A 26,162-nucleotide genomic window follows, 5' to 3' on the forward strand; every position below is an offset into this window, starting at 1 on the left:
CTGACTCGATAGTTGTTTAAAAATAAACAAAAAAGTTCAATTTAATAACAACAACAGTTGCTTCAAGGCTTGACAAACGTGGCTACACTCCTGCTTGTAGCTATAAAGCATGTTTTGCATTAACCTTTTACAAAAAGCTTGCTGATCTTAACCACCAATTTATCCTCCTAGTTTGATCACAAAATTACCAGAAATGTGTGCCCTATTAGTCACACACTCCGAACTGTTAGGGGGTTGACATGCTACATTAGGTAAACCTGACTACCATCATCAATAAACAGAATTTATGACTGCTCAAAAAGCTAAGTCATATACTAAACCATGCATGAACAGTCTGTTATGACATTGTACAATGAATAACAGCAGTGCACATGATCAATGGTCTTAATTGTTTATGTGAACACACTTTAGAACCGTACATCAATAGCCATGCCATAGATTAGCACCCGAGCAGCAGTTCATATAAACTAAACTGAGGGCCATTCAAAACAAACCAGCAATCATTCCTGAAGAGTGAGAGTCTTTTTTCTTTTTCTCTGTACTAATATATGGCCTATACTCAATTGTGTAGGTAGGTTTAGCTCTAGAAATGTACCGCAAAATACAATGTGTTATTAGCAAATGCTTCTAAGTAGGGGTTAACCTGAATTTTATCTGACCTCACAATAAACAGTTAATTTAAAGGCCTGTGACACTATGTTTAATTAATTTTAAATATGCACAAACTGTACATTTTGGAGGATTCGCTGTTACAAACAACATTGCTGACCAGTGCAACCACCCAGAACAGTGGAAATATGATTACTGGTGTTCCTGCTGTATCCCCATGTCTTTCGCCAAAAACTTTGAGGAGGACAGATGAAATATACTCGGTGCAACAAACAAAACCCTAATCCTTCTGTCTAATGATGATTATTAATGGAATACACAGACAGGAAGGTCACATATTTGTAATTTTTGAGAGAGTCCACTTGATGCACCTTTAACCTCTCCGCTCACTCATCTAAACATACAGTCATCTGAGCCTCCAGTAAAGTAACAGTGATATGTGGGCCTCTGAAAATTGTGCAATGGTGAGAATATAATGTGTCCCAGAGGGAAGCTAAAGGTCCGGCAATAATGTAAGCAACTCTGCTTTTTCATAATGTACATATACTGCAGAGCTTATTTTGCAATTAACCCCACGCAAAAAAAAAGAAAGAAAAAAAAAAGAAAAATGGGAAGAGCAAGAATGTGCTGAGCAGGAAGCTGGGGAATATATCTGAAAATACTTTAGTGTGTTCCTTACTTTGACTTTATTTACCCAAAACTTTGACCACCTTTGAAATAATCATTACCGTGCAGTTTTCTGTTTCAGCGGTAGCGCAGCTAACGTAATGGCCTTGATTGCATCTGTCGGGTTGGATTAGGCGAACAGAAGCTAGGGAGACGACGATGTTCTCTAGAATAACAGAGGAGTGATACAGTATGAATCACAGCATAAGGGTAACACAAAACTCCACTGAGACGCTCCGAACTCCCAGCCAAAGCTTGTGAAGCAGCACTACCCTTCTCACTTTCAGACCAACGCTCGGCCCCACTGCGACCTAACTCTCCTCACAAACCTTCCGACTGACTGCGCCAGATCCCGGCTCTGCAGCCAGGGTACAATTACACGCTATTATATATTTTATTAAAACGTGGCTCGTCGGGGAGGCTGTACGAGGTATCAAAACAAAACAAAAAAGCATAACTCCCTCATTTATGATTTACTGGGAAAGGTCAAGCCCACTGACCCTTCACATTTTTCTTCCACATATTTCATTGTGTATAATTCCAGCAAAGGAGCCCACTAATATAGCTAATATGCAAAAAACAGAAGCTGTGAGACAGAGTGGTAGAGGCAGAAGCTAAAAAAAGAATATATATATATATATATACACACACATACACACACATATATATATACACACACACACACACACACACATATATGTATATGTATATATATATATATATATATATATATATATATATATATATATGTGTGAGTGTGTGTGTGTGTAAAACCAGAGGTTAATGTATTCATCATGAGCACATCAGTGCACACACTCATGTGTTTAGAGAATATGAGCAGATATACTAAAATTAAAAGTAATTCGAAAAAGTCTTAAAAGTGGCAATTCATCTATATTATTCCATTTTTTATTTATTTTTTTCAGGCATTGGATAGTCAAAAGCACAAGTAGTTCAGTGTTTTCATTCTATATCACCCTTAAATTCACTCTTGCCACAGGACACCGCATAATGAGAAAATAATCTACTAGATTCTTATTATGGGACCAACCAGAAAGACGTCAGAGAAATTTTCCAACTTCCAAACTTGCAGTTTCAGAAATGTTGATCGGTGTTTGAAGCGCTCACAGCGATTTCTGAAAAATCTTCTACATGACTGGGATGTCATAGCTCCTCTGTCTCACAGACCACTCTTCCAGCCTTGCTGTAATTTAGAATAACATCCACAAAATCTGGGCCTACAAGTACTCTTTTCTCCGATAATCTCCTCGGGTAATATTCCAAAACCGATGTATCTCCAAGTTGAATACAAATATTTTAAAAGCTCTTTTCCATACATAACTTCACTGTCAATTCCTAAGCTAAAACATCCACCGCAAGCTTTGCACGGGGGAAAAGAAAAAAAAAAGAAGAAGAAGAAGATGTGGTTTGGAAAATGAGCCTGCTAATGTGTGCATGTTGGCGAATGCGACGCAGTGGAGATCAATCAAGCGCTCCGGTTCTCTCTGTGTGATTTACACACGCTATGAGGTGCTATAGTGAAGTGCAACCGGCCTCTCTGACCGACAACGTGGTCCAAGACAGCGGAGCCAAGGGAAAATAGCCACAAGATGGAGAGAGATGCCAACATAAGCCCCGACTTCTTACATGTCTTGTCAGTCCTTGGACTATTACAGGATTCCACTGACGAATGTACTGCACTAGTCCAAATAAAAAAGACAGAACTGACCACTGAATTTAAATGGCAGCTAAGGGAATGCATCAATCAAAAAATATGTGCTCGCTTGCCTCGGACAATATTTTAAGAGGGTAGCATGCGATTGAAAATTTCTTCTCCGTGAGGGGAGCGGGATTTTACTGTAAGGCTGATTTTTAGCAAAACTGCATTAGCTGTATCTCTTGTTAAATTATATGCTGTAATTTTCAAGTCTAATCCTGCTCTGTACAGTTTTTGACACTATCCGCCCACTCTGCCTTACCCTGAACTACAGCTTTTGCAACATCTGTTGCTACTCAAGCATACATCGTCAGCAAAGACACAGTGTCTATTTATTTCCAAAGGATATCCTCCTGATAGGAGACCATGCAGTACAGGACACACGCATAGTGTATACGGCCACGCCAGTGCCAAGGGCATTGTTTGTTATCCGTGTCCTCCAGAGTCCTGCCCTGTGGCACTGTAGCAACTCAATACATAAATTTAAACATACACATGCGCACACAAAGATGGAGAAGGTACAGTACTGTCGAGGATGTGGCTGTGCCTGCCCTCTACAAGCTGCGTCCCCTACACTGAACTATTCCCTTGATCTTTGGTGGCTTTTGCAGCTCCTCAGAGCCAACTCACATGCACGCGTCCTTTAAACTAACAGTGCAACAAGGACACTGGTGGGAAGAGAAATGCTGCTTAAGCACTACTAAAATAAGTGGGTGTGAACAGGCCAGTTAGCGGTAGGGTTTATGTTGTTTGCGTCATTTATAAGGTGCATGTAGGCGAGTGCTAGAGATCGGGGATGTAGATCCTGTTCTCTCTGTCTCTCTTATTCTTTTTCTTGTGGACACTGCTAACCTGTGATCCTCGGGAGCCTCTCTTGTGGTCCCAATCCGAACGGGGGAGCATCTGTGGGAAACAAAAACAGAAACATGTTCAAACCACAGTCCTGCACATCCTGTTTCTGTTCGCTTCCTACAACAGCAGCAGCGCTACCATAATGCAGATAAACTCTGCTCAAGCAGAATAGAAAGGAAAAAGAAGCAAAGAAGTGGAAGAAGTGTGGGGGAAATGGAAACGCTCATAAAAGCAAAAATGGGTTTTGTCTATTTTTTTCACTTTCCATTAAGCACAGACGTCTAATGCAATTTCACAGTCAGGTTTGGTTTACTTTAGCTCTTATTCACCGCCTAAGGGGCTGTTGAAGGCTGAGGATTTTTACGCTGTTTAATTACCAGCCACTGTGTCCTCCCACAGGCCTTGTAAACCCGTTTTCCACTTTCTTGGGAGTAACTAAATGCAGGAGTGCAGCGACTGTCGCTGATGGTTGGTGGGCACACTGCAGAGCCAAGTCAACGTTAGCCACCCCTCTGCCCAACTGGCTCTGTTAGGGCTTTCTGCCCCATAAGTGAGAAGTCCTGAGAACCCCAGCAGGCTGCTTTGACAAATTGCTGCTGCACACACTGAGGCAAGAGGCTCCAGCATAAGAGCCAATTTGATAATTCAGGTGTAATTTACTGTGTCAGTGTAGGTCATTGAGTTGTGTCATGCTGTGAGTAAAAACATTAGGAAAACAGTGGGTTTTCATTTGCCGGTGCTGTGGGCTTGTGTGGGCAGCGCTGTTGTTTAGCTTTTTTTCCCCCACAGTGCTGCTTTGTTTTAAACAAATGCAATTTTAGAGTTATTGTTACTGCTGCCCAATTAGGGTAATTTAGTTGTATATATTTTTTTGCCTTCCTGTACCTATTAATGAACTGGGATTGTACCTTCTTAATAAACTGGGATTTTACCCCCACTACACTTTGGAGGCCAACAGAAAATGTGCTTTTTTTATTCACAGCATTTAAATTTCTATTCAAAAAAATTTGTTAATTTTAAGTGTCATTTTTTACAATTGGGAAAAAATGCCTCGGTTTACGGCCGGGTGTACAAAATCACTGGAAAAAATCAAGCAGGTTATTGTTTTTGTTACTGAGTACTTCAAATCTAAAGTATGTGTCTTTAACGTTAAATAATTAATACTCAATAAGCAGCAATCAAAAATAAAGTTTTGGTAATAAAGCTTCTGGGTATTATCTATGAACAGTTTCACACTTCATCTGCACTGCGTGGGCACGGTTTAATCACACGTGATTGACAGTGGCCAAAATAAGCAAACAACCCTCCAGCTGTCACCACACTTGCAGTCAAGTATTGCTAAAATCCAGCAAATCCTTTTTTCCATCTGAGCTCTACCTACTTTTAAATTGTAAAAAAAAAAAAAGAAAAAAGAAGAAGAAGCAAAGACAGAAACTTCTCATGTGAGAAAACAGAAGCAGCTCCAAATTTGGGAGAAAGTCGCACAGGATCCATCGCTCATACTCAGAAGTAGTAGGTTGTTTAGCAGTGAGGGGAAACGGTTTTTAAGGTCTTGAATTTAGGAGTCACAGCAGCTTTAAATTGCTTTAATAAGCAACGGCTTCGACATATTTTGTGGCAAAATGTAAAGTGCAATCTGCTGTTAAGTTTGTGGGACAGTTATTGTATCGCTCATCCTTTTAGTCAAGGTTTTCACAACAATGGGTACTGCAGCACAAAATGTGGTGACCGTGACAGAGAGCAAAAAAGGTCACTAGTATATAATGTAAATCGCTCTTTAGGTGCAGCTGACGTGCCACAGTTTTACAGTATGGATGTTAAATAAAACATAATATGAAGGGTTTACCCAAAACATACTCTTGTGCTTTGGCAATGACTGTGTGCACGATGACATCTGTGAGTTGCTTTAAACTCCTTCGAGCTTGAACATACTGTCTCATGCACTAACAGAGCTATACTCGATAGAGTACAAAAGGAAGTCAACAATCAAACGTGTAAAAGGCGTATGTTCATGCACTGGATGTAAATCACTGTAGATAATAGTATTAGCCAGTCAGTGCTATTTGTCTTATTCTTTACAGCTCTAATGACAGCTTTTCTTACAGTACGGAGCTGGCAGTAGGCTACTCTACAGTTGCGCTAGAGTCCAACTCCATTAGAAAGTCCTAGTATCAGTGAGTCTCTCCAGGCGCACACGAGTAAACAGCCTTTCTGTTTGACGATCTTATATAACCCAACCTTTCATCTCCTTGCTCTGAGAGACAGACATAGACTATACAGAAGTCTACACGCTGCCTTTGATGTGCCAAAAAAAAAAAAACACCCCACACACAATACCTAAGCTGAGCACAGCATTTGAGTCGTGCCGATAGCCTCTTGCGCAGAGTGACTTCCCCGGCCACAGAAGTTTATTTTTTCTGAGAGTACTCAAAAAAAATGTTAATACATGTGCATGTACAGTAGCTGCTCTTCTCAAACGGTGGGTGCAGTTGGATGCCAGTATGTGTGTGTGCGTTTAACCACAGATGGAAAATCACTTACGCTTTTAAATACAAGCTGCCAGTGCTAGAATAAACAATGAGCAAACAAATGCACACACATCATCTGTTTTAAAGAGGCAAAAAGCAACAATATGAGTCTATAAGAAAAATAACTAGAGGATTAAACATCAGTGTATACAATCTACAGCAACTAGAAGAAAGAAAGTAAGTCTTGGTTTTGCTTTATGTTTGCTTTGCTTCGAAGGGATCGAGGAGAGTGGTCAAAGAAAATACTTAAAACACACGAAAGGTCACTGCCAGTATCATTTCTGAAGAGGTAAAACCACACATGAATGATTTCTTAGATATCTCCTGGTTTTCGTGGACACTGTCCAGACAGCATAACACAGCTGAAGCAGTAAAACTTTCGAATGGACTTGTTTTTGTTCTAAAGCTCCAGTACACCTACTGGGAAAAATAACAACTTTGTAGAAGTTGTGCCCTTTGTTTCACCCTCTGATTCATTATTCCGGTCCATAAGTCAGAATAAGCCAGGTCTAATGGTGGTGATTTGAAAGTAGAGTCGTCTCTTTCAGTCTTTCTGCTGTAGTTACCTGAATAACATGACACACTCAATAAGCTCCGAGGCATTTTTATGAGACTGTTGTTATAATCTGAATGAGTGGTACTCCTCAGTAATAGTAATAGCAGATTACTTCACTTTATAAGATGCAGCCAGACTGAGGCTCCTTCCGCAAAATAAGCTGGAAATAAGTAACAGGAACAAGTAACCACATTACACTATACATTCAGTCCTTCTTGCATTTATACTACTTGCCAATTGGAGTGGGAAGGCAATATTTTCAGTTGTGACAAAAAGCTGACACTGTCTATCTGCCTGACCCACAGGACCTGCTATTTTGGTTCTTTTATTTGCAGCTGCACATAAAGTCCAAAGGACTGGCTGAAGGTGAATTTAAACCAAAAGGGTGAGGTGGTCAATAAAGTGACTCTTAGCCAGTCACATCTCTGGTCTCATCGCTCTGAAGGAAGTGCACCAATCACAGTGAAGCACGCCAACAATAGGTGGAAATAAAGCGTCAAGAAGCTCTTTAAGGACATCGGTCTGCATGGTGCAGAGCAGCATGGCATGAACACAAAAGTAAAATCTGCAGCCAGTGAGAAATGGTGTGAGTGTTATTTAAAGTACACAGCACGGATAAATAAAACCACACTAACCAATTTATATGCTCGCGTCTCAGCTATTTTAGTTTTATTTCTAATTATCTCGCGTAAATAACTGATCACATTTGACTGTAAAATGCAGCGCAGCAGGATTTGCATCAAAACGCATTACAAGAATGAATAAGGATGCTCTTACACTGTAATGGGGATCAGCCAGGCACAATATCCCAACCAAGCTGTGATCTCATGGCTCAAACAGTACCAGCCAAGTAAACTCCCAACCGTCCTCAAGCATAGAGTGTTAAGAGGGCAGCTGTGTGGATTCCAGTATACAGAAAATGCCCTTTCTACCACCATGGCACGCTGCCGTGCCTCTGAGGTGCTGGGCAAACACCGTGGTGTCAAAGCACAAACAAACTACTGGAATATGCTTGTTGTTTCACTTGCTCCCGCCAATATCCAGCTGAGAACCACATCTCTGTGGCTGTGAAGTGGTGGGAGCTGCAGCAGCAGCACCTATAGCACCACTTTTACTGTGACCAACCAGAAGCCTCACAGTAAACACTTCCCACTGTTATCAAGTTTAAAAAGGTGAATTATTTTGAACAACAATATGGGTTATTTCCTTTCTTCTTTTCATTATGTTCTGCATATTTATATGATATGGTATTACGTAATATCCTGTATATGTATATATATATATGTATATAACTCATATATATACATTTGTCTGTGGCTGCTCGGGCTGTTAGAAGCTGGGATGAGAAGTCAGTGCCAGTTAGAGAAGAGGGAGGGAGAAAAAGAGCTGTGTCCAGATCTTTCAGTATGGTCGGGTTAATTAAGGTGCTGTTGTGAGGCCAAAAGATCAGTCTGCAGGATTTCCAGTGAGCTTGACCCAAAGGTTTAATGAAGCACCTCTGTGTCCAATTAAACTCTCACTTACAGTTAGGTCTGCAAAGTCATGAATTCACACATATGTCCGCTACACGCGCACGCGCACTCGTTCATACATGAGCACACACACACCGCCTCATGGTCTCTGAGTATTTCCTTTCTTTATTTTCCTTTGTTCTTTTTTCTGTGCACTGTGTCAAAGATATTCTGATGTCTGTAGTGTTTGACTCAGACATCCCTGCACTCGCTTTCACTCTAGCTGACATAAAGAAAGTAGGACAGATTCTACTAAGTCTTTCTATGTGAAAGCTTCAGAAATTATAGCGGCTTAGCCCTAAGGACACCATCAAGGCAACAATCAAAGAACTTTATTCTCCCTTTCATGGGTGTTAGAACCACAGTAAAACTCTACTTTGCTCGCCCTACCTTTGACAACGAGGTGTAGTCTTGTTTTACACCTGCAGGTGGAGGTATTCTCATGATTAGTGTCACGAGCACGGTTTCTCCTGGGACGCCCTTTGAAAAGTTTTGTTTGCTTGTTTTATGAGTTTTAGAGACATTTTAGAAAATAAGTATATTGTGATAACAAATATGCAATAATATCAGGATTTAATAATGGTAGCATTTGGAATATAACACAGAATTTAGACCAAATCATATAGGGGTTTTCTCAGGATAAACTTTAATATCTTAATTATCTACCAGCTACACTCTGGACACATGATCAATCTGCTTGGTCTACCAGGGGCTTGTTATAATTTCCTCGTCCTGAAATCTAGACAGATAAAGTCCATTTAGCTCGGAGAATTGGACCCATGTTAGTGATAAAAGTAATCATAATGGTGCACAAGTGTGTGTGTCTTGACACAAGCTACTTTCAAAAGGATAAAAACCAAAATTAAAGGGTGATAGTTTAATCGGTATGTGTATGCTAAAGTTTAATGAGAAACTACAGCCTGTTTAGGCAGACACACAAAAACATTGCGATCCAAACTGTGTGGCTCCTTGTCCAGGTGACTGCAAAAACCTCACTCCACCTTCTCCTCTGCCACATCCGTCCCAAGTGTAGCAGTTGGGGAGGACTCTTATAAATCCTTCTGGGCCTGAAGGCTGAGTTGAGCGCATGGAGAGTCATTCCTATTCATGCTGGCTAATGATTTACAGGTTTTACCGTGGGGGTCAATCATCGTGGGTCATTTGCGTCATCGCTAGAGGGAAGGGAACTATTGAGGTGGGCTGCCAAGGGCAGGGGAGGGGGCTGTGTGCGGGGAATGAGGAACTTTATTAGCACATGTACACCTAAATGTGTGCACACACTCTCTCGCACACATTCATTTTCCTGCAAAGCACTCAATTAATGAAGAAAATCACCAAAAAAAAAACAATTTTAAAAAAAGCTTACAAGCTCAAGCATGATCCCATGACATATTTCTCACATTAGTCCTGCATGTGCACACTGGCTTTTCCCTCTCCCCTCTCTTGCCTGTGACATGTTCTTACTCAGACGCTTATAATTTCAAACGCGTGACTAATGGGATTTATCCTCTTTATGTTTCCTGGGAGAGACTTTGGCTGATCCTAGAAGAAACCCACTGTATGAATCTTTGCCAGAGATAGATCTGTCAGTCTCTGAGGGTGAACGCACACACGACAAGGATGCCGTGACCCAGAGAAAACCTCAGTGCGGGTACCCTATATTCTGACCTAAAAGCTTTCAAAGACAATGATATGAAATATGTCAGACAGACAGTGAAAATCTGTTCGTGAAGGCCTACATTACTGATACTGACTTTACAGACGTGTTTCATGAGTAAAATTGACACCTATTTATTTCTTTTTGCTAACATTACACTGTTTTTCCTTGCTCATGAGCTCCCAGCTCCACACAGGCAACGGGGTGAAAAAGAGGGGATCTGGCTGGGCAGACCTGGCAGCCTATACCAAAAACAGCATGCCAAAGCCATTAGTGTATAATAGTACAGTCAGGATTGCTGCTGGGTCCTGGAGAGCTTAGAAGGGAGCGCAGCCCCACTTGTTTGTTTGTTTTACAAGCCTTTACTCTGTTCGGTTTGCAAGGTGCCAGTGGGCTTTGTGCGGTTTAATTCCCAACTGATTTGAACAGTGTACAGTACGTCAACAACGGTAGCTGTGCTCAGGAAACAGCACACTTGTTTTGAAGGCTTATGTCAAACAAAATCAGTTACGACATTAAAATTCATTGAAATACTTTCATTTACCATACAGATAAATAAAGCCACGGCTGTGGGGTATTTTCCCCAAAGGTGACTACACCTGCGTGTTGAACAGCTAACCAGAAAGATATTCTCTCTTACGTGCTTCTTACATGATCTGAGCTTTCATTAGAGAATAGAAACTGTACATTTCTACTTTGTCTTGCTAAATAATTTGCATATATAATGAAGCATATGTGAATTACACATTTGTGTATGAAAGGCCAGATGACAAAGAATGTCAGCAAATGAGAAGAGTTAATCCAGCTTGCTCTATTTTGTTGCTCAGTGGTGTTTTTTAAGCCATGAAAAATGGTCTCAGACAACAGCAGGAGTGGGTGTTACAGTGTTCCACTGTAAAACCTTTTTATGAAGCCATAAGTCTGACTGGGACAAGAGGCAATATTTCTTTTGGAAGACGCAAAGTATGTCAAGCAGGATTTTCAAAGTTAATTAACAGATGAATAACAAACCTATTCCGACCTGACCTTTACATGAAAACCAAAGAAAACCCCACAGAATTTCTTAACTGGGTTATTTTTGGCTAAATAGCGATGCGTGGAACTGTACTCTTTGAAATGACTCTTATCTGGCTCGAGAATACAAATTAAGCTTTGCTGCAAGATAATTTCAGATTGGGGAAATGCATGTTATGAAAACACTAAGGGAATTTTTTCTTTTGCATGCATGCATTCTGCCTCCAGAGCATACATTATTTCATCTTTTATTCACAGGTCTGACTCAGCAAGGCCTGTATTCTGTGTTCCGTCTTTACTCATCAGAGAGGGGGACCACTGAAACACACAGACAAACACACACACACACAGAGACACATATACACACATACACAGGCACACAAACAGTTTCAGCATTTCCAGTAGGGATGGGTACCGGTATCCAGTGTCATTATGGCATAAATGGTAGTAACCAGACCGAAAAGCAGCGCACATTTCGGTGCTTTATTTCGGTGCTTTTTTTTCCTGAGATGTCATACACTTTGGACTCTAGCTAATCATTTTACCTTTGCAAGCGTAGTAGGCGGGCCCAGGTAGGTACGTTCTTTTAGAGCTACAGATTAAAAATGCCCAAGGCGAAGCGGTCAAAGTCTGGCTGTACTTCACAGCAAAAGATACAAACTCAGCAGCCTGCAACAAGTGCTTTAAGGTGATACTGTCAAAGGAGGTAACACCTCGAATCTGAGGAAACACCTGGCGACGTATAGCATTTTGTTAAAAGCCGAGAAATGCGCCGTATTTGATAGCTTGCTGCGAGACCTCACACCGAGCACATCTACTGCGTGTTGGTTGCCTGTTATCGGACCCGGAGTTTGCAACATCCCCCAAAAACCCGAAGAGGAGAGTCCTGGCCCCTAGCCCTGCCAGTGTAGCAGAAATGATGACGGATGATGATGGCAGCAGCAGCCGTTCTTCTCTGCGTGAGTAGCTTAATGTTGTTCGTGTGTAATTTACGTTGAGTAAGCTAACCACGTTATTAAATTAATGCACGTAAGGTGAACTAGCAAACACCGTCGTAGTTACATGTGGCTGTCTTCTTGTTTGATGGCAGATACTCCCTTCACCCTGGCCAAAAAGGCTAAAATGACCAAAGAAAAAGTGGAAAACAGCTAAACATGAGAGGTTTTTGGACAAAGTTTGTGTTTTTTCCATTGATTAAGCACTGCTTCCAGCCAAGAGTGATACCATATATGCCCTATAGCTGCAGAAAAGGCTAACATTGTTATCTTTTTACAAAAAAACAGCTGAACAGGTTTTTGGACCAATTTTGTGTTCTCCATTCTTTAAGCACCGGTTTGAGCACCGTTTAAGCACCGGCACCGTTTCAAAAGTACCGGTTTGGTACTGGTATCGGATAAAACCTAAACGATACCCATCCCTAATTTCCAGTCCCATCAAGATTCCCACAGGACTTCAGTAAACAAACAGACAGCAATTGTCTGCTGAAACATTTTAAATCCTTTAAATGCCTTTAAATCACATCCCTACATCCTTTATAAATCACCAGTGTTCAAACATAAACGTGCAGTCGGGACAGCCCCTATGTACTAACTAAACATGTGTGTGTGTGTGCATGAAAGTGTGTAAATGCCAGGCTCAGATAAACAGTGTGTATGTCTGCATGGGGAAATAAATCTTTGCTTCCTCTTTTTTGCAGGTAGCCCGCTCAGGTAGAAAAGGCTCACGTCAACCTCACTGGCAGGTTTTTCACAATTAGCTTGTAAAATAGTTGCTTTGTCAATGAAATTCCCATGGGGTACTGGGCTCTAGTTCCATGTATAGCGTGAACTAGAGGTTCTGAGGAGACAATGATGGTACAGGTCTCTGTTGAGCCTTTTTTTTTTCCTTAACAAGACAAAACATGCGGCCATTAAGAATGACCCATCATGCTAATGCCTATCCTGGAAACCTGGCTTAGTGGAAAGCAAACAGTGGCATAAGTCAGGGGAGATGCCGGCTGTCCTCTGGGGAAATAAGCTGCAGGCTCTTTGAGTGACAGAAAGCCATCTTCTTCAATCACACCCTCACTGGAGCTCACCAAGGCTTAGCAAGCAATAAACAATACATACTACCTTAAAGCTCCCTGTCTTGTTTGCCAATGTGATATATGATGTGTTAAAAAAAGACACATATTGAAGTAATGATATGCTGTCACTCTGCTGTGTAGCAGTTTTGCCTTTGGCAAAGCTACCACATAAAGCATGGTGATAATAGAGCTCAGGTGAAAAGTGACAGTAGTTCTATGACTTGACCACCCAGAGTGATTCTTCAATTCAATTCAATTCACTTGAGTTTTATTTATATAGTGCCAAATAACAATGACAGTTTTCTCAAGGTGCTTTATATTGTAAACTAAAGACCCTACAATAATAGAAAGAAAACATAGAAAAAAAAACCCAACAATCATAGGACCCCCAATAAGGAAGCACACTGGCAACAGTGGGAAGGAAAAACTCCTTTTTAACAGGAAGAAACCTGCAGCAAAACCAGGCTTAGGGAGGTGCAGCCATCTGCTGCGACTGGTTGGGGGTGAGTCAATGAAGACAGGACAAAAGACTTACTGTGGAAGAGAGCCAGAGATTAAATAACAAAAAAAATAATAATTAAATGCAGAGAGGTTTACAAACACACAGAGAGTGAAAAAGGTGACTGAATAAGAAACACTCCATGTATAGAGGAATCCCTGTAGCAACCTAGGCCGCCCTAGGCAGCGTAACTAAGGGAGGATTCAGGGGTCATCTGATTTAGCCCAGCTATATGCTTTATCAAAAATGAAAGTTTTAAGTCTAATCTTAAAAGTAGAGATGGTGTCTGTCTCCTAAATCCGAACTGGAAGAGGGGATTGAAAGCAGAAGAAACTGCCTTCCATTCTACTTTTAAATACTCTGGGAGTTCAACTGGGGTGATACAGTACTAGGTCATTAAGTTAAGATGAGGCATGATTATTCAAGACCTTGTATTTGAGGAGTAGGATTTTAAATTCAATTCTGCTAAATTCAAAAACGACTCTAAGATTCCTCAGTGTTGCCAGAAGTCCAGGGCAATGTCATCCAGAGTGTATAGCCGTGAGACCAGTACGTTAGTTTGAAGAGGAAAAAGAACTCCATGGGACTCCGATGTGAAAAGATGTAGCAAAAAATTTATTCCACAGTTAGAAACCACATTTCTGTAACCTCGCGTTTACCTGAATTTAGAAGGTGAAAGCTTGAGTCCATCAAGGTCTTTATGTCTTCAAGACATTTCTGTAGTTTAACTAATTGGTGTGTGTTATCTGGCTTTGTGGACAGATAAAATTGGGTGTCATCTGCATAGCAGAGAAAATGTATCCTATGTCTTCTAATGATACTGCCTAAGGGAAGCATGTATAATGTGAACAGAATTGGTCCTAGCACTGAACCCTGTGGAACTCCATAATTAAGTGTGAAGAAGATGCTCAATTTATATGAACAAATTGGTGTCTATTAGATAGATATGATTGAAACCACTGCACTGTACCTTTAATATCTACAGCATGCTCTAATCACTGTGATAAAATATTATGGTCTACAGTATCAAACACTGTACTGAGGTCTCAGGTACATCCTGAGAAAGAAAGAAAGCATTGGTGAATTCAGCAACGCAAAAAGATCTGGATGTCCACAGAAGACAACAGTGGTGGACGATCCCAGAATTATTTCCATGGTGATGAGAAACCACTTCAAAATAGCCAACAAAGTGAACAACACTCTCCAGAAGGTAGACGTATTGATATCCAAGTCTACCATAAAGAGATGACTGCATGAAAGTAAAGACAGAGGGTTCACTGCAAAGGGCAAGCCACTCATAAGCCTGAAGAAGAGAAAGGCTAGATTACATTGCTAAAAGAAAAAATATTTGAAAAAAACATTTAAAAAAGCCAGCAGAGGGAAAAACATTCCCGAAAGTATGAAGAAGGCATGGAGCAGTTCATGATCCATAGCATACCAGATCATCTGTAAACACGGCAGAGGCAGTGTGATGGCTTGGGCGTGCATGGTTGCCGGTGGCACTGAAACACTAGTGTTTTATGATGGACAGAAGCAGCTGGATGAATTCTGAGGTTTTCATAAACAGCCATTCCCCAACTCTCTGTGAATGGTACTCATGGCCATTGATCAGTGGCCTTTGTTGATGGCCATGAGAATTTGTATAATTATGATGAAGGAACTGACCTCCCAGCCCATTGTTCCTTCAGTGGTGCTGGTTTCAGTCATTATGCAAATGTACTGTTTATAAGGTTGGGGAAACCTGCAGTCAACTGAGACTGAAGAAGTCACTTGGATGAGTGACAAAACATTTCTCCCACTGAAAACATTTCTCGTCCAGATGAACAGAATCAACTTTTGGAGATTTTCATAGACATACTGTCTGCTCAAATCCAGCTAAATGCAGTCAAATTGATTGGGCGGTGTTTCATAATACAGATGGACATAAAACATACAGCCAAAAAAACCCAAGAGAAGTGGAATATGCTTGAAAGGCCAAGTCAGTCACCTGATATTAACCCAAATGAGCATGCATTTCACTTGTTGAAGACTAAATTTTGGAAAGAAAGGCCCACAAACAAACAGCAACTGAAAGCCGCTGCAGTAAAGACCTGGCAGAGCATTAAAAAAAGGGAAAACCCAGCATCTGGTGATGTCCACGAGTTCAAGACTTCAAGGTGTCATTGCCAGCGAAGGGTTTTCAACTAAGAAGAAGAAACTTAGAAAGACTTAGAAAGAAATTAATAGTTAATGTTAAAGCAGTGTTTGGCTTAACAGAGCTCTGACTTTTTGTCAGCGTGGTTACAGTGCTCTTATATCCTTCAATCAGTAATGAAGAGTAAGGTGCTCTAGCTTTTTGGAGGGCTTTTCTATAGAACAGCAAACTGGCTTTCCAGATAAAATGATGATCTTCTAAATTAGTGAGATGGCACTTCCTCTCCAGCTTTATCTGCTTTAAGGTGTGTGTTTGAGAGTTATACATACCCATAACAGACCCATATTCTGTACCCTAATTCCTATAATAGACTGATTTCTGTAATATATCTATATATCTATATTATTGCTAATATATATTTTGTAATATATCTATATTATGGCTAAAGCACTTCTGGATGGATGCAAACTGCATTTCGTTGCCTTGTACTTGTGACATGTGCAATGACAATAAAGTTGAATTCTATTCTATTCTATTCTGAATTCTATACCAGGGAGTCAAGCACTTCTGATTTGAGGCTTTCTTTTTCAGATGAGCTACAGTATCCAGAGTTGTAAAAATATTAACAAGATAGCGGTTCAGGTAGCTGCTCTGCACTGTGTTAGCACAGGGCATTGAAGAAGATAACAGTGGATGAGTTATATCCTTAAACTTAGTTACAGCACTTTCAGAAAGATGTCTACTATGATGAAATCAATTCCCTACTGCTGTGTAATCCATGGCTGTAAATTGTTATTAGGAAAATATCGGACAAGAGAGGGTTTCAGGAAATACTGTTAAATATTTAGTTTCTATGCCATATGTCAGAACATGATCTAGAGTACGATTAAAGTGTTGAATGGGTCCTTTTACATTTTGAATGAAGCCAACTGAGTCTAATAATAGAATGAATGCCATGTTGAGGCTGTAATTTTTAGTATCTGCATGGATGTTAAAATCACCCATAATAATTATTTTATCTGAGCTGAGCACTGAATCAGATAAAAAGTCTGAGAATCCAAACAAAAACTCTTGAGTAAGACCCAGGTGGATGATGTATAACAACAAATAGAACTGTTTTTTTAAATAATATGAACATAAAGTGCATATTTACACTATGCTCAGCTGGCTGTGTATTGTGGTTCTGGCACATCAAAGTATCCCTGATTTGATAGTTAAAAAGTTGGCAACCCTAGTTGGCTACGAGCTAAGTTAAGCTAGTGAATCCCTAAAGACACAGTGAGCGAATACTGTGAATATAATTAGCGGGTGAATGAATGAACAGAGAGTGTGCTTTGGATAAAGCATGTTAAGATTACACTTCGTAATAAGACGTTATCTTAAAATTTTTAATTAAATTGGCTATGCAGATAAAATACACAAAAACACCACTGCATGTTGTAACAGAAACAGGAAGTGATACTCTACCACAGAGAGAGCCAACACCAGTCTTTACAGGAGCAAAGGTGTTTTTTTGTTTTTTTTGAGAGAACAAATGCTTTAAAGGTGTTCAGACGCTATGCATTAAATCATTAGTGAAAGAAGGATTTTACTTTTGCTTTGTTTTTGCTAAAGGGTTGAGCAGACATGGCATGGACATATTACAAACTTTAAATTTGGAAATTGGAAACCTGTTTGGAAAATCAGGTCGGGGAAACAGTCTGAAGTTGTCTTTTATCACATGTAGACAACAAACGATACTTTGTGTCATCTGCTCTCTCAATATTGGAGATATTCTGTGGTTTAGTCCGAGGTGCAGCCTGACTAGCGTGTGCAGGAGCCAGGACACATGATGCCTGCTCACTAGCTGTAAACTTGTTAGCTCATGGAAGTTAAGGAGTGCACTGCATGTGTAAAAACAACTTTAGTTCTAAGACTTTATTAGGGTTTTAAGCTTGGTGTAATGGTAGGTACTTGCTATTTGTTACAGCTGTGTCTTCTTTACGGCTAACTGTTGGATATATCAGTAGAAAGTGCAATAGTTCCCTCCAAAAGTCTGATGGAGGAAAAACAACTGAATGAATCAGCATTATTGGAAATAAAGAAGTAAATGTACTTGTATTTGTTATATAGCACAACTGGTGCACGCACATGATTAAGCTTAAATGGATAATATCTGAACATCCTTCATGTCTGGCCTTAGGTCATTTATGTGTTTACATGACTGTTGTCTGTTAGTTTATCAGTGCATTACAATAAACATGCATTGTATCTCTATACCTGCGTTGTGTCTGAAATTGCATATACAGCATATATCTGTAACAGTGTGCAAGTTTGTTCAGGACTTGGAATAGTACTAAGGCTTGCCACATGCTAGGAAAACAGTAGTAAAAAAAAAACCTTTGTTAGTCTGCTGTTTAAACATGAAAAGAATCCCAGTAAAAATACACTGAGGATTTGGGTTTTCTTCGCACTCAACAACAGAGAGCAAAAACTTGGAATTTAGTTCTTGGATCCTCTTGATTAGAGCTTCTCATGCAACCCACGCACAGCAGGCCAAATGGCTACTCGTGTTTACCTAGCCATGTGACTGGAGCTACGGTAGGGCCACTGACGTCAGCTTACATTCCACACATTCATGAGCCTCAGCTCTCACTGATACGGTCTCAGATGCTGTGGAACAGAAGTAGCAAAGATCATACATTATAAAAGCAGCAGTCATTCACTGTGCCTGTGTTTGATATATATATATATATATATATATATATATATATATATATATATATATATATATATATATATATATATATATATATATTATCCTGATAAAATAAATAAGCACTGCGTCATGTTTGCCATCTGTTTTCATTAGCTCATGGACAGGGATTGCCCAAAATAGCCTATTCCACTTAAAACATCAAGTCCATAAATAATTGCTAAACTGCTGTCAAGAGATGGATGCACGGAAGAAATAACTCACCACATAAATATACAGGAATACTTCAGTTTTAGTTTTTCTTTTGGGTGTTGGGTGGGCAGCCTATTATTTTTCTAGCTTATGTGATAAAGAATCAAACAGGAAGAATGAGGATCCTACAATGATAATGTACAAAAGGTCCATATCCTTGAATCATTACAATCAATACTCTTGGTACTCCTGTTATGGCATTAAGTTACTGCTTGACTAAATTAACTTATGCTGTAAAAAAAAATCCACTAAAGCACATCCATAGCATCCAGGCATCCATAGAAAAAAAGGAATTGCTGCTTTTTCAAATAAGGTTGCTAGCTATATGTGACATAGCATGCAAACAACAGGCTAAAGTCCTTTTCCCCCCTTTTTTATGTTTCCTACAAAAAGCGCCTTTGACTTTCTTATGTTTCATGTTATACAGCCCCCAGAAGGGCAAGGGCTATAGTCATAGAGCATATTGAAAAAACAAAAAGCATTTTTTTCATATTGAAAAAACAAAAAGCACGCCCTTCCATGTAGAAAGTTACTCAATATGGTTTCTTGACTTAATTTGTTTTCCATAGCGCTAGGTTAACATTAAAGGTTACAGTCAAATTCTTAGTCAACCTAGGTAATCATGTCCCCCAAGGCCTAGTATATTGTTGTGCATTATAAAGACAATGCATAAAAAACTGTGCGTAATATAAAGTTCTTACTCATTTGCTGTGACCTTGATCAAGCTCAAGCTGTTATTGGTACCTACTATCACACAAAATTTGAAAATGATATCCTGAAAACGGTAGACGCTAGACTCCTAACAAACAGACAGACAAACAAATGGAATCAATTACAAACGTCCTCCCTTCTGGGAAAGGAAAAAAATTTTTTATGTCTTTGCTTATTTTTATGAATTTCTAACTAAGATTACAAACTGAGTCCATTCTTTAAATTATTGTGGTTTATTAATAATTCCAATAAATAAATAGTCCTTTGTAGCACAGTTGCAAATGATTAAACTTCTGATTAAAAACTGTCATAGGTTTACAAGAAACTGCTGATTGATCACAATCCACACAGCATTATCACCGCAGGTCAAATAAGGAAAAGTTGCCAGCATCACTAAGGGGACAAATTTTAATGGCTGACTGTGCACCCAGGCACACGAGGCTGTGATAATTGTGAGTCTACCCTCACACCAGAGAGATTTGCTGGATGAGAACCAGGGGCAAAATAGTGTTTTGTTTATTTTTTTTTTTTTTTATCAGAAACAGACCAATAAATCACATTTTTCTGACATAGGTTTCAGAGAGTTTGCAGACAGTGAAACTGGGATATCAAAAATATGGGAAAGTCCCATTGTTCTTGATTGCGTCATTGTTTTACGATGGCCCTGAGAGATCAAATGCACTTCAACTCAACAAAACACTGCAAAAGCACACAAAACACAACAGAAGTTGAATAAAACAAAAACAGAAGTGTTTTTTGGGAGTCGATAATATAACCAAACAGTTAAAGTGAGAAAAACTAGGATGTGAAGGAAGCACTGAGACTTGCTGAAGAGAAACAGAGGATTCAAGGTAATGTGTGTTTTAATCACAATTCATATAATACTGTAGATACAGATTTGCAATTAGCATATAATATTAGCTTGTCATGTTATTGTGCTTTTGTGAGGTTTTGCAGTGTTTTTTTCTTATTCCATTGGCTTTTTTTTTCAATTTGTTCACCAATGTAAATAGCTAGCTAGCACGGCCACAAATTTAGATGTAGGCAAAGATGTTAAAAAAGACTGAACAACAAACAGTTGTTTTTTTGTGGAGTTGGACTAGTTCAGTATCACAATTACCATATCTGAGATGAGGATGATGGCTATATTTGTTTTTCTTTTAAAGTATATGTTGAGCCTCAGTCGGCATGCACAATGCCAAATTAGCAGAGAGCACCTGGTGTAATAAACATGAGCTGTGTTGTGAAAGTATTCCATTTAAATAAAGCCTGCAGACGAGCGGTGAGCGGTAGCTAACATTCTTTAATCCAAACACACAAAGAACATACAACCAAGCTTGATGGAGAGCCTGCATGACCACGGGGCAGGGTCAGCAGAGTCTCTCTGAGCCTAGCATGGCTCTCAGTTAAATACCTTCTCCAGGAACAAAAGGCAGTACACAGCTGTTTCACACCTTAAGATTCACACTCCCTTGCTACCTCCCAGAGTCCTGAAGAGACAAAAGACTCTTTCCTGTGGAGTTGTCTGCTTCCTTACTAGACCCCCCACCATTTGTCTTACAGTATGAGTGTCAGACATGTTAATACAATAATGTGATTAATACCTAAATGAAAGAAATTCCTATACAGTTGCACTCTACATAACGTTTTTTCTTTTTTAAACTAAGCTTAAACATTTAATTAACTTGCTTCACAGTGGGGTCTGAAAAGCTTCACAGCATTCAGGCCAAACTTGATTTAAAAAAGCAAAAAGCAAGAAGCACTGCATCATGTTGGAAACGTGACTTCCTCACTCAACCCAGCAAAAGCTTGGGGTACCGGACGTCATCGCGTAAATGGAATGGAACTTGTACTCGCCACTTACCACACTACAACGATTACATAACAGGAAAAGCATTCTGCTTCTTTTGGACTACAGAATTGGGTAACTCTAGAGTGTATATACAATGGGCATATACTACTAGAACAGTGGTAATGTGCAAACTCTGCATGACTTGAAGTATGCTGTTTACCTAAATGATGCTTCTGTTCAACAGCAAATATATTTTAAGAGAAACACGGTGATGAGTAGACTATGACTAACATTTTCCTTGCCAGGCTATTTCACTTGTTTATGAGATATGTTGAGTGGCTCCGTTGTGTAGTCATTTACACATTTGCCTAACAAGCAAAAATCCCTGGTCCAGTCTCAGGAGGAGACACAAATCCCTTTGGGATTGTGTGAGGAAGGCCAACCAGCGTAAAAACATCTGACAAATCAAACATGTGGCACTACCTGCTGTGGCCACCCCTTGTGAATAAAGCAGCTGGAAGCAGCAAGAGAGAGGGAGAGAGATAATGCCCTGTATTTACTAAAAATAAAAAACAATGAGTTGAACACTAACTCAAATAAAAGCTCGTAATTTATACATTAATGGGTAGAAACCTTGTCACATTTACAGATTCAGGAGTTACTAAATTCTGCACCAACACTGTGTTTAGGTTCCAATTTGTCCGCTAATCATGTCACGGTTCTGGGTCAGTTTCGACCCAGTATTTTGAGTTTTGCTTGTTAGTTTATTTTTGAATAATTGTCGTGGTTTTGGGCGCTATGAGTATTATTATTATAATGATTATTATTATTAGAATTCTATGTTTCTGTTTATTCATGTTAAGGATTTGTTCTCGGTTGTATCTCACGTTTAGTTTAGTTCAGGTTCCATGTGTCATTCTCTGTCTGTCTGTCTCTCAGTGTCAGGTCTGCGTCTTGGTGTAGTGTTCTCATTTCCTGTTTTATTGTGAAGGTTTGGGTCTCATGTGAGTGTGTTCACTTTTCCCTCTGTCTCGTCTTGTTGATTATTCTCAGCTGTGTGTAATTCCCGTGTTTCTCTGTGTGTATTTAAGTCGTGTCCTCTGTCATTGTAGTTGCTGGTCCGTTCCCACCATGTTTCATCCGTGTGTTCCCTGCCGTCACCATCATGTACCATCGTCTTCCTTCCTTTATGTTCAGGTTCGTGTTCTTGTTCATGCTCTGTAGTTTGGTTGTCCCAGTATAGTTTAGTTTTCCGTTTTGCCGTTTGCCTCTCTATATTTCGTGTTCAATAAATCACCTTCACACCTTCACGACTGCCTGCGTTTGGATCCTCTTTTTCCTTTTCCACACGGCTCTTCTCACTCGCCGTGACAAATCAGTGTCGATACCAATGATTTTTTATGCTGTAATTTATCTGCCAAGATCTCTGGTTAAAAGGCTGGTTTTGTTTATTTACACGTGCTGTGAAAAATACTTGCTGTCTTTGTGATCTCTTAGTTTCTTCATTTTTGCACTTATGTCACACTTTCATATTTCAGATCATCAAACCAATTCAATATTAGACTTAATTTGTTAAGAGGGAAAAGAGCTCTGAAATGTGAAATATGTGTGGAAAAAATATGTGACATGTTTGATTTTTTTTTTTTTTAATTTTTACAGAGGGTGAATATTAATATCAGTGAATCTAATGTTAACAATTACATGCAGAGTCAATTTTATCACAAACATGAACGTACTGTGAGCTAGGAAAAACTCCCTCACGCTCTTCTTGACAACAGGAGGTGATTTTGCATTCTGTTGCGGAAACCAAGAAAAACTCTCACAACAGAGAAAGTTTAAGACAACAAATCTCTAACAGGGCTGAATTCTTAGGCTATCCTTTGCAGTTCCCTTTGCAGCACAGCTGAGGAAACAATTTGAGACCTTTGCCTTTAACATTCTGCTCCCCACGCCGTGCTCTAAAGACACCACAGAACAGCAGGCTCATCTTGCTACTGTCTGAAAAAAAAGCAGGAAAAATGTTATGGAGAATTTTGATGGAGGCTGTGTTTAACCTCGCTCAGTCATTACATGGTCCAATAGCTCATTTGTTATTCTCTTAATTGGTCAATCAGTAATGTTGGCAGGATAATTAATCAAACAATGAAAAGAAAGATTAGCCTTAGCCTTAAGATCGTGTTCAGCAGAGGTTCACATCCCGTATAAGTCCAACAAAGCAGGTCTGTAGCCCGAAGCTAGTGTTAATTCTCATCTGTAATTGCTTTAATTGTACTTTCCATAGACCATGTAAAAGCAGAAAGAAATAAAGTCTGCTGCAACTCTGAATAAATGACGAACATTGTAAAAACAATCCTGGCTCAAAAAATGCCCAATTGGGAAGGATAATCTGCTATAATGGGAAGTAGTTCAATTAATTGGAAAGGTAGACTAGAAGATAGGTATCATAAAACCAAGCCATTAACAACTACAACTGCACAGTGGATAAGGCTGTACTGTGTAGGACTTGTAAACACAAAATGGCCACCCTGGAGTTAAAAACCATGGAAATTTTTATATTAAAAAAATCTGCATGTTTATCATTTGCATGTGCGTACTACATTAATTGAAAACAGACCCCAAGTAAATCACCGCTCCGCTTATAACCTGAGTAGTACACATGCGCCAGGCCTGAGCCAAGTGGCTCTGGTGCCAAAAGGCTGCAAAAGAGGAGCACGGATGTGAATGCAAAATTCAGATCTGGCCACCTCTAACACCGTCACATTGTAAATCCCTAAAGAGAAGACGCAAGACGGGCAGACCTCGTCCAGCCTGCGCTCACATCCAAAACAGTCGCTGCTGGTGATTACAACATTACATGACTAATCACAGCAACAATAATGAGCTGTTGCGAGTTGGGAGTCAGTGGCTAAATGGTGCCTGCCGGTTTGAAAGGCTATTGTTTTAATAGAACTGCATTTGCCATGTGTCAAAATTGATTTCAATCATTTATACATTTGAATAGCAATTAGTAGATTTGCAATGATCGACTACGTGAAATGATGGAAGATGTGGTTTAACACTCTTGTATCTGTCCCTCAAGAGTAAAGCTACAGTTTTGTTAAGCTTAGCTCAAAGACTGGGAACTGCATGGATGATGCAATTCTTCTGAAGCACTGATTAACCAGATATACAATTACCAGAAGAAGAATGAAATGATTTTTTCAGGTGAAATAGAGTGAGTAACTACAGTTTTTCTTTCCTGATTGCCAAGACTCGTCCTAAAACCTCAGAAAAGCCAAAAATCTCTTATTTAAATCGCAAAGCTATTCCTGGAAAAAAAAAAGACAAAAACAACAATTGATATAACTTGGTTGTGCATTGTAGCACCGGGAATTTTTACACACTGAGAGCAGGTGAAGCAAAATTAGAAAAAACAAACCTGGCTTAGAAATCACAGAGTTTATGAGCTTGGAAGAAAATGACAGACATTAAGAGAGCAGCAGCATCCCTCTGTTCCATATGCTAAAATTAGCTAACCATCTCTTGAATGTAGTGTCATATTTACAAGTTTAGATACCTGTATTTCATAAAACTTCCCAATTTTTAGATATATTTTTTTACATTCATATTTAGTCCATACTCTGACTCTAATGTTCACCTTTTCCTTGTCCTTCATTGCACTTGATCTTTTTGCAGTGCTGGCAGTGCTGTGATAAACTGTCAGCAACCAAGGCACCTGCATTGGCAGAACAGGCCTTGCCTCGGGCGGTTAAGCCCTCAACTGGGGCTTACTGGTTTATGGTTCGGTTGCACTCTCAGGGTCTTTGGTCAAAACTCAACTCACATGCAACAATACACAAATACACGAATGTCTGTGGCTCTGTGTGTCCCTGGGCCTCTCAAAGTCAAGGCGAAGTCATCCAGAAACCCAGCCATGACTCAAGGCTGACCAGTAAAGCATTTTTTTTATGACTGCCTTACTGGAAAACTGCACAGAATCACACATGTTTATAACAACCCCTCGGGGTTCCTCCATCTGACTCTTTTGCCTCTTTTCCACACATCCACAGAGTAACTTCAGTCACATGCACCTGTGTGTGTGTGTGTGTGTGTGTGTGTGTGTGTGTGTGTGTGTGTGTGTGTGTGTGTGTGTGTGTGTGTGTGTGTGTGTGTGTGTGTGTGTGTGGTGTGCACTGGATCTAATTGATTGGAAAATGAAGATGGACGCCTGTGTGAGCAGAGCCCTGTTGATTAACAAGAGACACAAAGTCTATTACAACGGTCCTGCTCCCTTGTCACCCAGACAACCAGTCAGTCTTCACTCTTAGCCTCCAGTTACGCACCTGACAGTGAGCAGCAGAGTCGAGCATCTAAATGACAGAAAGGCAGTGGCAAATCACTGCTAGGTTTAGGCGACCCCAATGCCCCTTTTCTCAACAGCAACACTCCACTTTCAGTAGGAAAAGGAGATGGTTAAAATGGGGAACGTAATGCTTTCAGTCTCTGCCTCTCTGTGCATTAACAACAGACATAACAGAGAGCCATTAATGGCTTCACTGTGTGTTTGGCTAGCCAGACAGACAGTCTGCTGCTAGCTAGAGATCGAGGCTGGCTTGATTATTGACATTTTGATGGTTTTCAGGCTTGGAAAAAAGTTAGAATTTGTGGAACTTTGATAGATTTGGCATAGTGGGGTTAGAAAACCTTTGCAGTGGGTAAGAGTTAGGGTTTTAGTTTTGCAGGAAAAACTATGTGATGCAGTATTTTGTTTTTTAATGCATCTATTTGATAGAAATCTAACGCTAAATGAATTTAAGAGAGTACCTGTGTAGATAAGACATACTCCATTCACAATCTAGTTATGAACTGTACCTGAACTTGCTTTAGTGAAATGTCGCAACCCTCGGGTGGTTGGAATTATATTA

General features: G+C 39.8%; 1 protein-coding gene across 4 annotated transcripts in view; it reads right to left on the reverse strand.

Moving 5' to 3' along the window:
• LOC146515301 (cGMP-inhibited 3',5'-cyclic phosphodiesterase 3A-like) overlaps positions 1-26,162 on the reverse strand; it is a 78,496-nt gene that overhangs the window by 30,179 nt on the left and 22,155 nt on the right. For all 4 annotated transcript variants that reach the window (XM_085167728.1, XM_085167727.1, XM_085167730.1 and 1 more), the window contains exon 2: positions 3,845-3,895. In XM_085167728.1, coding sequence (XP_085023854.1) covers positions 3,845-3,895 — 51 coding nt within the window. The remainder of the gene's footprint in view (positions 1-3,844; positions 3,896-26,162) is intronic.

The sequence above is a fragment of the Neolamprologus multifasciatus genome, chromosome 7 (genome assembly GCF_963576455.1).
Source record: "Neolamprologus multifasciatus chromosome 7, fNeoMul1.2, whole genome shotgun sequence".
Classification (NCBI taxonomy): Eukaryota; Metazoa; Chordata; class Actinopteri; order Cichliformes; family Cichlidae; genus Neolamprologus; species Neolamprologus multifasciatus.